Source organism: Oncorhynchus keta, chromosome 14 (genome assembly GCF_023373465.1).
Source record: "Oncorhynchus keta strain PuntledgeMale-10-30-2019 chromosome 14, Oket_V2, whole genome shotgun sequence".
NCBI classification, from domain to species: domain Eukaryota; kingdom Metazoa; phylum Chordata; class Actinopteri; order Salmoniformes; family Salmonidae; genus Oncorhynchus; species Oncorhynchus keta.
In genome coordinates, this window is record NC_068434.1 from 33,926,641 (window position 1) to 33,941,266 (window position 14,626).

Genomic DNA, 14,626 nt, shown 5'->3' on the forward strand with positions numbered 1-14,626 from the left:
TTTGTACCTTGTCAGCTCGGGGGTTTGAACTCACAACCTTCCGGTTACTAGTCCAACGCTCTAACCACTAGGCTACGCTGCCGCCATTGATGTGCCATCCAGGATGAGCTGCACTACCTGAGCCACTTGTGTGGGTTGTAGACTCCGTCTTATGCTACCACTAGAGTGAAAGCACCGCCAGCATTCAAAAGTGACCAAAACATCAGCCAGGAAGCATAGGAACTGAGAAGTCTGTGGTCCCAACCTGCAGAACTACTCCTTTATTGGGGGTGTCTTGCTAAATGCCTATAATTTCCACCTGTTGTCTATTCCAATTGCACAACAGCATGTGAAATGTATTGTCAATCAGTGTTGCTTCCTGTGGACAATTTGATTTCACAGAAGTGTGATTGACTTGGAGTTACATTGTGTTGTTTAAGTGTTGCCTTTATTTTTTTGAGCAGTGTATTTGCAGACACTTCAAACAGACATACAGTGGCAAGAGAAAGTATGTGCACCATTTGGAATTACCTGGAGTTCTGCATAAATTGCAACCGAGGACAAACAATTTTTACGCGCTACAAGCTTCAGCACTCGCCGGTCTTCACAGCTGAGTTGTTGTTGCTCCTAGACTTTCCACTTCATAATAACAGTACTTACAGTTTAACCTTTATTTAACTAGGCAAGTCAGTTAAGAACAAATTCTTATTTTCAATGACGGCCTAGGAACAGTGGGTTAACTGTCTGTTCAGGGGCAGAACGACAGATTTGTACCTTGTCAGCTCGGGGGTTTGAACTTGCAACCTTCTGGCTACTAATCCAACGCTCTAACCACTAGGCTACCCTGCCGCATGGCACTGTCATATGACAGTGCCATGTTGAAAGTCATTGAGCTGTCATTCTACTGCCAATGTTTGTCTATGGAGATTTCATGGATTTTTGATCGATTTTATACACCTTGTGTCTAAAATAGTCTAATCCACTAATTTGAAGGGGTGTCCACATACTTTTGTATATATAGTGTATTTGACACAAGTCGACATACATAAACTACCGCACCACCAGAGGACCAGAGACGCCCATGAAACATATCAAACTCCAGCCCAGGAACCAGTCCCAACAACCACTGTGGTCCAAGAACCTGTACCAACAGCCACTGTCACTAAGCAAGAGACCAGGCCTTACTGGAAGTGTGGGATGAATAAGCCTAACCAGGTGAGAACCAGATTCAGCCCCCAGCTGTAAGACTGGCTCAGGACACACCCAGGAACTGCTTCCACCTTTGGTTCAGGAAACTGACCATCCAGGTGGACATCTTCCCTGTGCTGGTCCAGGAACATCTGGAGCAGGAAACTCTGGAGCAGGAACCTTTGGCCCATGAACCTCTGGCCTGGGTGGAAGCCTTCTTGAGGTTGCCTACTGAAGGCCTGCCTTCTTGATTTTTTTTATTTATGATCCCCATTAGCTAATGCTATGATGTCGAAAGGTCGCTGCTTTGAATCCTCGATCTGACAAGGTGGAAAAATATCATACTAAATGGAGTGTCCCATTTTTACATACAGAATAATACAAAATGCTCTGAGACCAGGTTGCAGCCCCAGCTGTGAGTTTATCATTGGGAAGGCTCTCGCATTCCTCTCAAATTCCATTCCCAACTCGATGTTAAATTACTTTACACCAATCTATTTGCAACGATTGCCTTGGTCTAGTAAATGTAATTTGCCTGATGATGCGTGACTGGAGGAGTTTCATACAAGCACATTTTTGTCCACGTTCCCGCTCCTCACCACCTCCTCTAGATTACCTTTGACCTTTTCAAAAAGGAAGCGTGAGAGGATGCTGGAGTTGAACAAATCCAATTGAGAAAAGGCCACAGTGTGACGATGAGTGAGTCATTATGCTGCTTTCAAGACAACTGGGAACCGGGGAAAAAACAAGGTCAAATCATGATGTCAGTGATCTTCAGGTAGGGATGTCTGCGTTTTCGAACTTGGAATTCCTAGTTGTATGACCATTCAAACTATTTTTCCTAGTCTGAGCTTGTTTTTTTTCAGAGTTCCCAGTTGTCTTGAACCATATAGAAAGCTAAATAGACTAGATAGATAGACAGATGACTCATCTTTGTATCAGGGCAGCACCATTGAGGCAATCTCTATGTTGAAGTCGTCAATTTTCTTCTTCAGGATTGGCTGATCCATCCCGATGAACCGGTTGGACATGACTACAAAACAGGGTCCCCAGGAGGGATAAACCAATGAAGTTGGAAGTCCCACCCAGTTGCCTACATTAAAATGGTGGAAGACCTCAATGGTGCTGCCCATGCTAATACAGCCTTTTGGCCACTAGAAATCTCCACCATTCTCTGTCTTGAACGCACTGAAGTCAGAGATTTCCGAGTGCCCAGTTGTTTTGAACCCAGCAAAGGATGATGTCAGAGTTTCTGATTGATATTTTATTTCAGAATGTATTAAAATGAGTTATTCTTGAAATCCCAGCTGTTGTCTTGAACCCACTGATGTCGCACTTAACGCGATTTCCGAGTACTTCAGAGTTACAAGTTTAAAGTGGTCTTGAACGCGACATTGACAACATATGTGTGGCTACTCCTCACTCACGTACCAATCGGAATTTCAACTTCAATCTCTTCCTCGTTGACTCCTTTGAAAAACAGCAGGGTCGATGCTGACTCTTCCTCGGTGACTTCATTCAGAAATCTGATTATTTTCTGCTCTTCTTCTCCATCTCCGCGGCTCAGCAATTCCTCGAAACAACCTGGCTCCGGCAAATAAAAACAGGAATATACCCGGTTTCGGATCCACTCCACCCGCGGGTCGTCGAGGGACATTTTATCCCTCAATTAAGTTACAACAAAGTACTAATGTTAGCTTTTAGCTAGCTAACTTCAAATGTTGTCGTTTGTTGATGTAGCTAGCTACCTGCAACCAATTGACAGCCTCATGTCACTATGGCAACTGGTCAACTTTCTGTTTCTGTGAGCCATGCGCCCCCTTTGGCGCCCTCCAGTCGCAACATCTGATAGTCTCGCGCAAAAGTAACGCCACTGACATTAACATTTTCAGTCAAATTCAACTTTATTCAGTCAGCTTTATTCACCTGTTACACTGAAAACATGTTCACCATTATCGGATAAAATAATTCAGCAAAGCCAAAACAGAGGAATGTATGCATACCACTAATATAAGTATGGAGTTAATGATGCGAATCAATCAAATGTTTACATTCTTTAAAATAAATATGATTAAAATAGACTACATTAGAATAGGTACAAACATTTACAGCAAGCCCTTCAACAAACCACACACATTGTGTAATCAAGGATTAGACGTTAGAGCCATTGCTAATCAGACTTCACATCTAAGAATTAGTGGTCATCATAGTTATAGAAAAGTATTTTCTAACCACTATTTTTACATTACCTAGACATATTGTCAATTGCAGACTCCTGGAGTCCACGCTCCTCGCCTCCTCAAAACCCATTGGATGAGAAAGACAGAGGTCCTTCCCCTCTGAACTTCTCCTCCAATGGGTTTTGAGGATGCGAGGAGTATGCAATTGAGATTCTCCCCTCATCTCAACTTCACAGCAGCATTTCCCATAGGATCCTGCTTTAGAGGCATCTTTAAGCATCACTAAGATACAGCACATTACTGTTTGATAACACAGCAAGTGAGTTTACAATGAAATGGTGCAAGCTCCCCATAATGTTAAAGTTCCATGTTACGTGGTAATCACAATTCAAACAATTAGCTCCTCTTCAGAGGGTTTAATACCATCATTAGGACATTTATCCAATATCAACAAAAAAAAATCTTTCTTATTTTTCCATCTTGAAGGTACAATTACCCAACAGCATAAACTACATCCTCCTGTTATGGTGCTACAGGATGGGAATATAGGAAAAAGCTTTGGAGAGAATTGATCTCTGCACTGGTCCAGTGCCTGCTTTTCCTGCCTTATTCATAATCAGGGATTGTTGGTGTCATTAAATGATGTCTTGAGCTATACTTTTCATTTCCATCCATGGAATGGGCAGTTTAAGAAGTAGTCTTCCACAAAGCGATGGAGGCATAGGAAACATATCTTAATTTAATATAATTTTGTCAGCATTCAGCACAACACGGTATGCATACTTTCAAGAGTGATGCACCACTTTTTTTAAGCCTGTCATAGTCATTCAAATGTTAATTTCTCATTCAAACTTTATCACTCTATAAAATAAAATGTACATCTCTCCCACATTCATCCAAAAATACTTTTCATTTACAAACATGACTGAAGGAGGCTTTTCCTTGCAAAGTTTTGGTAACCCAGAATATCATTCAATTGAAAATAGAGCATGATACACTGAGATTTGGTTGTACTTACGTAAGGCAATCAGTCAGTGCAACAAATAGAAAAACACAATATGAAATTGGACTGTATGTCTATGAGGCTCAATAGAAGCCTGGGTAACAATATGTTTGTGCCATCATGCCACTCCTTGTCATTTAGGAGTGGCATGATGGCACAAACCGACTAGTACCCAGGCTAGCTATATAGCATTGGATCCTGCTGGCACATTGTGGCAGTTTGCCTCTGGGAGGGCAGAAGCATTGTTTGTCCCATTCACAGCAAGCCATCATGCTCAAAGCTAGAGGGCAGGAGGGAGAAGGCAAAGGGAACAAACTTGATTCCAGTCCCAGTGTAGAACTTATTTTGGAACTCCACCCTATGGAGAGAGAACAGAGATCACTGAATATAGAGTAAGCATTAATAAAAGCATTATAAAGGCATGATGTGTTGAATTTTTACACATATTTCCTGTCCTTCACTCAATTCTGCAAGTATAGTGAGTAACTAACCAGTGCAGCCTGAGAGCATGGAGGAAGGCAGACAGTCCCTCCATAACCAGGAGGATAGACACAGTGAGCACAGCGAATATCCCAAACACTGGCACCAGAAACATGATTCCCAGGCTGGTGTCCATCCGCAGGCCCAACCGCATCACCATGGACCACAGCACCTCCGACAGCTCTGGGGGAGCAGGGACAAACAAACACCGTCACATCTCTGATTGATTCATTTGATTTAATAATTTAAAAGAAGGTTGCTCCAGTCAGAGAACATTACATACATAAATAATTATCCTCTCAATGTAAAATGCACTTTAAATGTTTATCCTTCAAAGATCAATACAAATAATAAACATTTGATGTGGTGTGTTGATACTCACGGGCATGTGCCAGACTCAGAGCCCAGAGGCGCAGGTAGGAGGCTGTGTTGGAGATGCAGCCCAGGCAGTACTCTATGGTGTGAATAGACTGGTGCAGGAACATGTCCCCAAAGTCAAACTGTAAAACAACACAGACAGGAGGACCTGTTACTTTCGGGACCCATGGTGTACTGATGCCTGAATGAGAGGCTAGTGGGAGATGGTGACCGTGCTGTCATCAGCTAACCTCCTCTTTTTGCTGCTCTCTGCTGGTGGAGAGGTCACTGGGGACACTGCCCTCCTCCATGTCATTTGCCCTCATCAGGGAGAGCTCCTCCTCGCTGTGCCGCCGCACACGCTCATAACCCTGTTGACACACACCACACACACTCTGCATGTTAAAACCGGAGCGCACTCCTATAAACAGTCTACATACACACACCACCATAGACTATGTTACAACCAGAACACAGACTTATATATGGACACACTACCCACACATGCTTATGACTCGTAGCTCAGCGAGAGCTACAAACTCAAAGCCTCACCCTGTACATTCCAATGCGGTTGGCTCCTCCGTTGTGCAGCCAGTAGAGGTAGACTGGTTTCCCCAGCAGTAAGACAGGCACCGATAGTAGAGCAATGACCACCAGGAACACCTGCAGCCCAACCTACAGTAGGAGAGGGAAAGAACAGACAGGCCTGTTACAGTCTCACTGAAGTAGCTTCAGAGCGCGATGGGCTTGTATACATGTCTTCACTGAGCGAGTGGTCCTTCACAAGTAAGGGTTTTAGTGAGAAGTCCCAGTTCTATATGCATATTCAGCAGGTATGTCCCAAATAGCACACTATTCCCTATAGTGCATATAGGGAATAGGATGTCATTTTGGAGACAACCACTGTGTGAACACACATGTACCTGTCCTGGGAAGAGGGGTGGCACCCCGTCCCCCTGCATGAGGAACATGTTGATGAAGTGGATGAGGATGCTGGGGGCCATCTGGGAGTCGCGTGCAGAGAAGGCCAGCCACTTGTAGATGATCATGAAGACCAGGTAGCCAAATAGGCACAGCAGGAATAGCAGTTCCGGGAGGAGTACCAAGTACAGGTTGAACTTTTTCCTAAAATGCCTACACAGATAGACACAGACAACAGAGCTATAAAGTGCTTTCATAGACACACAGAAGGCTGCAAAGTGTGGGGGGAGAGTGTGCTGTAACTCACAGGTGGTTGAAGATACCTAGGATGACCCCGAAGCTCATGTGACTGATACCAACGATCACAGACATCTTCATCTTGTAGGAGTTCAGAAAGGTCAGACGATTTGACGCCAAGTTCCAAATCTACACATTGGAAGAAACAAGGAAAATAACCACATCAGGTTGAGGTATGGACAGACTACATCACAGTCAGACTGATGCGATTGTTAACAAAACATTGAAATGACAATGAGTAATGATCCATGACTTACTTTATTGGACCTGGTTGGTGAGAGGCAAATATGTACGGTTAAGAAGAGACAGGGAATAACTTGTGTGTGTAGCGAACATAGAGACAAGACAAAGAAGTTTGTGACCATGAATCATAAAGCCATGTACTTACCGGGTCAATGCCCAAAGGGTAGGGTCCATTGAAAACCCCAGGGACATTGGGATCAAGGGTCAGAAAGGCATTGGTGCGGAGTGTGGAATCCCTTTTAAAGAAAATACAAAAGTGAACAATTAAAAGAGTAAGCTATCAGGTGATGTAATCTTTAATGTCGCATACATATTTGCAATTGTTGTACTTAATTAGGCTTGTAATTAATATATAATTGAAAAACCAGTATGGCCAATCAGTGATAGGACATCAAAAACCAAAACATATTGGCATTGAGTTGTGATCATGTGGCCTTTCACCCTGGCCTAATAATCTCTGTAATCTCAGGAACAGATCTTACAGTACAGAACATATTACAGTACAGTACTTACCAAGTCCAATTTCCAGATTTAAACATGGCATTGACGCTCCAGCCCGAGCCAAAGATGTTAAGAGACTTGGAGAAGCAGTCGTTGTAGATGAGTCCGGTATAGACCGAGAACAAGCCCATCATGAGGATGATGTAACGGCCCTCAAAGAATGTGTTCCAGATCTGAGCATACAAATACACCATTGTCAAAGTAGGGGGAAACATCCAGCTAACCACAACATTTACTGTTTGCTTATTACTCATTTAGCTCATTTAGACCAGAAACAATTTCCCCACACAACCGGCCAGCATCCCAAATGGCACCCTATTCCCTATGTAGTGCACTACTTTTGGCCAAATCCCCATGGCCCCTGGTCAAAACTAGTGCACTACGTAGGGAATAGGGTGACATTTGGGACGTACACACTGACAGCCTCTCCTCTGCCCCTCTCACCTCATTCCTGGTGTGTTTCAGTTTGCGATTGTCCTCATACAGCACCATCCAGAGAGCAAACAGAGCCATGATCACACCATGGCCCAGGTCTCCAAACATCACAGCAAACAGGAAGGGGAAGGTGATGATTGTGTAAGGAGCTGTTAGACACAACAGACAATACATCATAATTCCTCCATATACACATTCAACTATCAATAAAGTGTAAAACGTTATTGTCAATTCTTGTTAGGAGTGAACATGTGTCTTTGGCTACAGGCATGTGGCTCATAGAAATAGCAAACAAACAGAAAACATAAAAGCAGTAGGCCTAATGATAGCATGTGATTTAATCCTAAATGTAGTAATCAGCGGTCATTGGCTAGCGAGGGTGTACTCTACCTGGGTTAACCTCTCTATAGTTGCCCACTCCATAGGCCTCCACTATGTTCTGGAAGCCTGATGTGAACTTGTTGGTCCTTATTAGGGTTGGTGGAGTGTCATTGCTGGGAATACGGTTGACAAAAGAAGGCACCGTGGCTCCACTTTTCCTCTGTAAAGGTAAGCCAATAATGTCAAGACAGTGGCTTTTCAGACTGAGATTATTGCAATGTTAGCCTATTAAGGTTGCATGGAGATTGAGTGATGGCAACCCAATTATTTGAGACATCATTTGTTTTCTCCAAATGGAGACAGAATCCTAACATCTCATCAAACAGTTAGTTCAAAATTTTTTAGACCATTCAAGACTGTTCAAATACATTGACCATTTAAGCCTCGTATTTAGAAGCCTCATTTAAGCCTTTTAAAGGACTGGCAGAACCTTTGCATGGACTGCTGTCATTGAACTGAATGTGACCTTATATTATGTACGTCATTACATATTATAAGGTCACATTGTATGTAATGTAATAATAGACAGAAGCCCTGGTAGCCCTCAATTGGGGCCCAACAGGACCCACGACGAAACTAGTTTAATAAATTAAACCAGAGCCATGTATTTAGAGTTGGGCAATTGAGGTTTCTGCATTATTATGCATTTACATGACACTATAACATTCTATGGCAGCCATGTTAGCGCCTCATTAACATTACAGTACATGGACAATAATGTCTAGAATAAGCATTATAAAGCATTTACATGACACTTCAAAATTCTATGGCAGCCATGTTATCGCGTATAAACATTACATGGGAATATTAAAATAATGCTATGTAACTGAATGTCTAGAATTATAACAATATTCACAATTCAAAAAGTTGTCCCAACTCTCTAAATACCTGGATCTGTCTTAAATGATCAGAGGTGGTCAAGACGAGAACAATTTCCCTTTTTCTACCACAACCAAAACCCCATTATTAAAGCAGATCATGCTGACTGGGTGTGTGACTGTTGGTTTAGCCAAATACTGAACAAAGTGTAGTTAGAAGGTGGGGTCACAAACAATGACAATACAATCCAAAACAATAAAATAGTTAAGCCCAACGATGACATTACACAGGGAGCCATTGTAACAGGGAGCTGACTCACCGAGCCTTCCTCTAATGCCCTTCGCAGGATGGGCAGATCGTTGACAGGGCACCACACCTCGGCTATCAGACACTTGTTGGTGACGTCAAAGCTACACAGGTTGAGGATGTGGTAGATGGCCTTCATCTTCTTAACCTGGATGACCCAGGTGTAGACGGACTCAGAGGCCTTGTTCAAGACTTGTCTCAGGTAGTCCTCTGTCCTGTGGAGTACCTGGTGGAAGCCGGGGGTTGAGGTGGGGGGGTATTAGTATGACATTTTAACTAATGGGAGGGATTTCACATTCATTCAGAATATCAAAAGGGTGTGTAGAATTGACTTAGGCTCGTTGAGCGCAGCCTCCACTGAGTGCAAGGGCCCATAGCTTGTTTGGGTATTGAAGCAAAGGTATTTTTGGCACGAGACACAGTTGGGTAAATGATGAATGAATGTCTAAGAATGTTGTGTGAGGGCTAGAGAAAATGCAATGAACATGCCAGGGAGGGAATTTGAGTCTGCGTGCTTTAAGTTCTGGAATGTGCGTGTGTTCGCATGAGGGAGGAAGGGAGGAGGGAGAGTCAGCCTTCAGTTGAGATCTCATGGAGATCACGTGCTGGGACCAGAGCTTAATTTAGTTCTTTTTTCCATCAGAGGTAGAACTTCCAAAACGATTGATCTGAACAGTCTTCCAGACTGCAAGGCACAAGCAGCGTCAAGTGACCCCAGAGTGGTCACGCCCTGGCGCCTGAGTGAGAGCACTCTCCCTCTTGCTCCTAAACCTCTACCCCTCACACTCCATTCTGCTTCTTTCCAAGAAGTTATAATCTTCGGCGTAGCTGGAAGCATGAGGTCCATTCTTTAAGGGATACTGTTTTAATGTCACCATTGGCCTGCATCTTTGTAGTGACTGTATATCTCGGTAGATGGGTAAAACTTTTAAAAAAGCAGACATTGAATATTGCTTTGAGCATGGTGAGATTTTGTGTCACTAGCCTACACACAATACACCGTAATGTCAAAGGGGAATTATGTTTTTAGAAAGGTATACAAATTATTAAAAAAATTAAAAGCTGAGTCAGTAAGTATTAAACCGCTTTGTTATGGCAAGCCTAAATAAGTTCAAGAGTAGAAATTTGCTTAACAAGTCACATAATACGTTGCATGAACTCACTCTGTGTTTAATTATAGTGTTTAACATGATTTCTGAATGACTACCTCATGTCTGTACCCCACACATACAATTATCTGTAAGGTCCCTTAGTCAAGCAGTGAATTTCAAACACAGATACAACCACAAAGACCGATGAGGTTTTCCAATGCCTCGCAAAGAAGGGTACCTATTGGTAGATGGGTAAATATATATTTTTTAAAAGCAGACATTGCATATCCCTTTGAGCATGGTAATGTTATTAATTACACTTTGGATGGTGTATCAATATAAAGATACATGCGCCATTCCTAAATCAGCTGCTGGAGAGAAAGGAAACCGCTCAGGGATTTCACCATGGGGCCAATGGTGACATTAAAACAGTTACAGAGTTTAATGGCTGTGATAGCAGAAAACTGAGGCTGGATCAGGCAAAGATCAACAACCAATTTGACAGATCTCTAAGAATTTTGAATAATGGGAAGAATAATGGGCAAATATCATACAATCAAGGTGTGAAAAGCTCTCAGAGACTTATGCAGGAAGACTCGATGCCAAAGGTGATTCTAACATGTATTAACTCAAGGGTGTGAATACTTACAGTACCATTCAAAAGTTTAGACACACCTAGGTTTCAAAGGTTTTTCTTTATTTTGACTATTTTCTACATTGTAGAATAATAGTGAAGACATCAAAACTATAAAATAACACATATGGAATCATGTAGTAACCAAAAGAGTGTTAAACAAATAAAAATATATTTTAAATAGCCACCCTTTTGCCTTGACAACTTTGCATACTCTTGGCACCCTCTCAACCACATTCATTAGGAATGCTTTTCCAACAGTCTTGAAGGAGTGCCCACATATGCTGAGCACTTGTTGGCTGCTTTTCCTTCACACGGCGGTCCAACTCATTCCAAACCATCTCAATTGGGTTGAGGTCGGTTGATTGTGGAGGCCAGGTCATCTGATGCAGCACTCCATCACTCTCCTTTTTGGTCAAATAGCCCTTACACAGCCTGGAGGTGTGTTTTGGGTCATTGTCTTGTTGAAAAACAAATGATAGTCCCACTAAGCGCAAACCAGATGGGATTGCGTATCGCTGCAGAATGATGTGGTAGCCAATCTGGTTAATTGTACCTTGAATTCTAAATAAATCACTGACAGTGTCACCCGCAAAGCACCCCCGCACCATCACACCTACTCCTCCTCCATGCTTCACAGTGGAAACCACACATGCAGAGATCATTAGTTCACCAATTCTGCGTCTCACAAAGACACGGCGGTTGGAACCAAAAATCTCAATTTTGGTCTCATCAGGCCAATGTCCATTGCTCGTGTTTCTTGAACCAAGCAAGTGTCGTCTTCTTATTGTTGTCCTTTAGTAGTGGTTTCTTTGCAGTAATTCGACCATGAAGGCCTGATTCACGCAGTCTCCTCTGAACAGTTGATGTTGAGATGTGTCTGTTACTTGAACTCAAAGGCATTATTTTGGCTGCAATCTGAGGTGCAGTGAACTTATACTCTACAGCAGAGGTAACTCTGGTTCTTCCTTTCCTGTGGCGGTACTCACGAGAGCCAGTTTCATCATAGCAACTGCCAGTTTCATTTTTTTTTTTTTGCGGATTGACTGACCTTCATGTCTTAAAGTAATTTCTCTTCCGCTTATTTGCGGCTGTTCTTGCCATAATATGGACTTTGTCTTTCACTAAATTGGGCTATCTTCTAAATACCACCCCTACACTGTCACAATACAACTGATTGGCTCAAACGCACTAGGAAGGAAATCATTTCCACAAATTAACAAGGCAAACCTGTTAATTAAAATGCATTCCAGTTGACTACCTCATGAAGCTGGTTCAGAGAATGCCAAGAATGTGCAACACTGTCAACATGGCAAAGGGTGGCTACTTTGAAGCGTCTCAAATATAATAATACTACATGATTCCATGTGTTATTTCATAGTTTTGTTGTCTTATTCTACAATGTAGAAAATAGTAAAAAATAAAGAAAAACCCTGGAATGAGTAGATGTGTCCAAACTTTTGACTGGTACTGTATGTAGATGAGATATTTCTGTATTTCATTTTCAATAAATATACAACTAATCTAAAAACATGTTTTTACTTTGTCATTATTGGTTAGTGTGTATAGATGGGTGAGGGTAACAAATCCATTTTGAATTCTGGCTGTAATAAAATGTGGAAGAAGTCAAGGGGTATACAGTTGAAGTCCTAAGTTTACATACAAATTAGCCAAATACATTTAAACTCAGCTTTTCACAATCCCTGGCAATTAATCCTAGTAAAAGTTCCCTGTTTTAGGTTAGTTAGGATCACCACTTTATTTTAAGAATGTGAAATGTCAGAATATTAGGAGAGAGAATTGTTTATTTCAGCTTTTATTTCCATCACATTCCCAGTGGGTCAGAGGTTTACATACACTCAATTAGTATTTGTTAGCATTGCCTTTAAATTGTTTAACTTGGGTTAAACATTTTGGGTAGCTTTCCACAAGCTTACCACAATAAGTTGGGTGAATTTTGGCTCATTCCTCCAGACAGAGCTGATGTAACTGAGTCAGGTTTGTAGGCCTCTTTGCTCGCACACGCTTTTTCAGTTCTGCCCACAGATTTTCTATAGGATTGAGATCAGGGCTTTGTGAACATCTTGACTTTGTTGTCTTTAAGCCATTTTGCCACAACTTTGCCACAAAAGTATGCTTGGGGTCATTGTCCATTTGGAAGTCCCATTTACGACCAATCTTTAACTTCCTGACTGATGTCTTGAGATGTTGCGTCAATATATCCACGTAATTTTCCTTCCTCATGACGCTATCTATTTTGTGAAGTGCACCAGTCCCTCCTGCAGCAAAGTACCCCCACAACATGATGCTGCCACCCCCGTGCTTCAAGGTTGGGATGGTGTTCTTTGGCTTGCAAGCCTCCCCTTCTTCCTCCAAACATAACGATGGTCATTATGACCAAACAGTTCTATTTTTGTTTCATCAGACCAGACGACATTTCTCCAAAAAGTATGTTCTTTGTCCCCATGTGCAGTTGCAAACCGTAGTCTGGCATTTTTATGGCGGTTTTAGAGCAGTGGCTTATTCCTTGCTGAGTGGCCTTTAAGGTTATGTCGATATAGGACTCGTTTTACTGTGGATATAGATATTTTTGCCCCTGTTTCCTCAAGCATCTTCACAAGGTCCTTTGATGTTGTTCTGGGATTGATTTGCACTTTTCATACCAAAGTACGTTCATCTCTAGGAGACAGAACTCCTTCCTGAGCAGTATGACAGCTGCGTGGTCCCATGGTGTTTATACTTGCGTACTATTGTTTGTACAGATGAACGGGGTACCTTCAGGCGTTTGGAAATTGCTCCAAAGGATGAACCAGACTTGCTGAGGTCTACAATTTCTTTTCTGAGGTCTTGGCTGATTTCTTTTGATTTTCCTATGTCACGCAAAGAGGCACTGAGTTTTAAGGTAGGCATTGAAATACATCCACAGGTACACCTCCAATTGATTCAAATTATGTCAATTAGCCTATCAGAAGCTTCTAAAGCCCTGACATCATTTTCTGGAATTTTCCAAGCTGTTGAAATGCACAGTCAACATAGTGTATGTAAACTTCTGACCCACTGGAATTGTGATAAGTGAATTATAAGTAAAATAATCTGGCTGTAAACAATTCTTGGAAAAAGTACTTGCGTCATGCACAATGTAGATGTCCTAACCGACTTGCCAAAACTATAGTTGGTTTACAAGAAATTTGTGGAGTGGTTGAAAAAACGAGTTTTAATGACTCCAACCTAAGTGTATGTAAACTTCAGACTTCAACTGTAGGTTAAGAAATGTTGTGAAATAGCAGTTACAAATAGAAATCAAACTGGATGGACATCAGAAATAGAGGAAGGACCAAAAATAGGACTAAAAAAAGAGGACTAAAATACTTTCTGAAGGCACTGTATTTCAACAGCTAAATTCAGCAGGAATAACACCTTAATCTGTTGATAGCTTATATTTTAAGTAGCCAATGACGTTAGGGAGAGATCTCTGGAGTTAACCTTTTCTGGTTAAAGAATACATGGGTGTAATATTAAAAAGAAAACATCTGTATTTTTAACTGTACAAATTTGATAGTCAAAAAAGTTATTTTCATTACTTAAAGACAAAACAAACTAAAAAAACATCACCCACAATGTTGTTGCTCACAAGGATTTTAGAGAGCTTACAGTGTGCAGGTCCTGGATGCGAGTCCTGAGTCCCTCCACAACATCATTCCTCTCCTCATTGCTGTTGGGGTATGGATACACGTGACAGTGGTAACTGAGGGGCAAAAAGACAAGCTCCATGATGTTATCACATAGGTTAAAGCCACAGTCTTCAGAGCTT

At 41.9% G+C, this 14,626-nt stretch overlaps 2 protein-coding genes and 1 long non-coding RNA gene across 6 annotated transcripts in view; 1 reads left to right on the forward strand and 2 right to left on the reverse strand.

Moving 5' to 3' along the window:
* dnah10 (dynein axonemal heavy chain 10) overlaps positions 1-3,607 on the reverse strand; it is a 57,535-nt gene extending 53,928 nt beyond the window's left edge. Inside the window, exon 1 of the mRNA XM_035785792.2 lies at positions 2,599-3,607. Coding sequence (XP_035641685.1) covers positions 2,599-2,824 — 226 coding nt within the window. The 5' untranslated portion in view covers positions 2,825-3,607. The remainder of the gene's footprint in view (positions 1-2,598) is intronic.
* On the forward strand, positions 375-2,473 carry LOC118393266 (uncharacterized). Its single transcript, XR_004827532.2, has 2 exons — positions 375-1,945; positions 2,163-2,473. It is a non-coding gene; the product is annotated as an uncharacterized LOC118393266 (long non-coding RNA).
* Positions 3,608-4,071: 464 nt separating the features above from the next.
* Positions 4,072-14,626, reverse strand: part of LOC118393265 (V-type proton ATPase 116 kDa subunit a 2-like) — a 36,199-nt gene continuing 25,644 nt past the window's right edge. For all 4 annotated transcript variants that reach the window (XM_035785793.2, XM_035785794.2, XM_035785796.2 and 1 more), the window contains 13 exons: positions 14,467-14,560; positions 9,104-9,316; positions 7,975-8,125; positions 7,594-7,733; positions 7,162-7,322; positions 6,794-6,884; positions 6,416-6,534; positions 6,111-6,321; positions 5,740-5,862; positions 5,439-5,558; positions 5,213-5,330; positions 4,842-5,013; positions 4,072-4,708 (listed from right to left, as the gene is read on the reverse strand). In XM_035785793.2, coding sequence (XP_035641686.1) covers positions 4,606-4,708; positions 4,842-5,013; positions 5,213-5,330; positions 5,439-5,558; positions 5,740-5,862; positions 6,111-6,321; positions 6,416-6,534; positions 6,794-6,884; positions 7,162-7,322; positions 7,594-7,733; positions 7,975-8,125; positions 9,104-9,316; positions 14,467-14,560 — 1,816 coding nt within the window. In that variant the 3' untranslated portion in view covers positions 4,072-4,605. The remainder of the gene's footprint in view (positions 4,709-4,841; positions 5,014-5,212; positions 5,331-5,438; positions 5,559-5,739; positions 5,863-6,110; positions 6,322-6,415; positions 6,535-6,793; positions 6,885-7,161; positions 7,323-7,593; positions 7,734-7,974; positions 8,126-9,103; positions 9,317-14,466; positions 14,561-14,626) is intronic.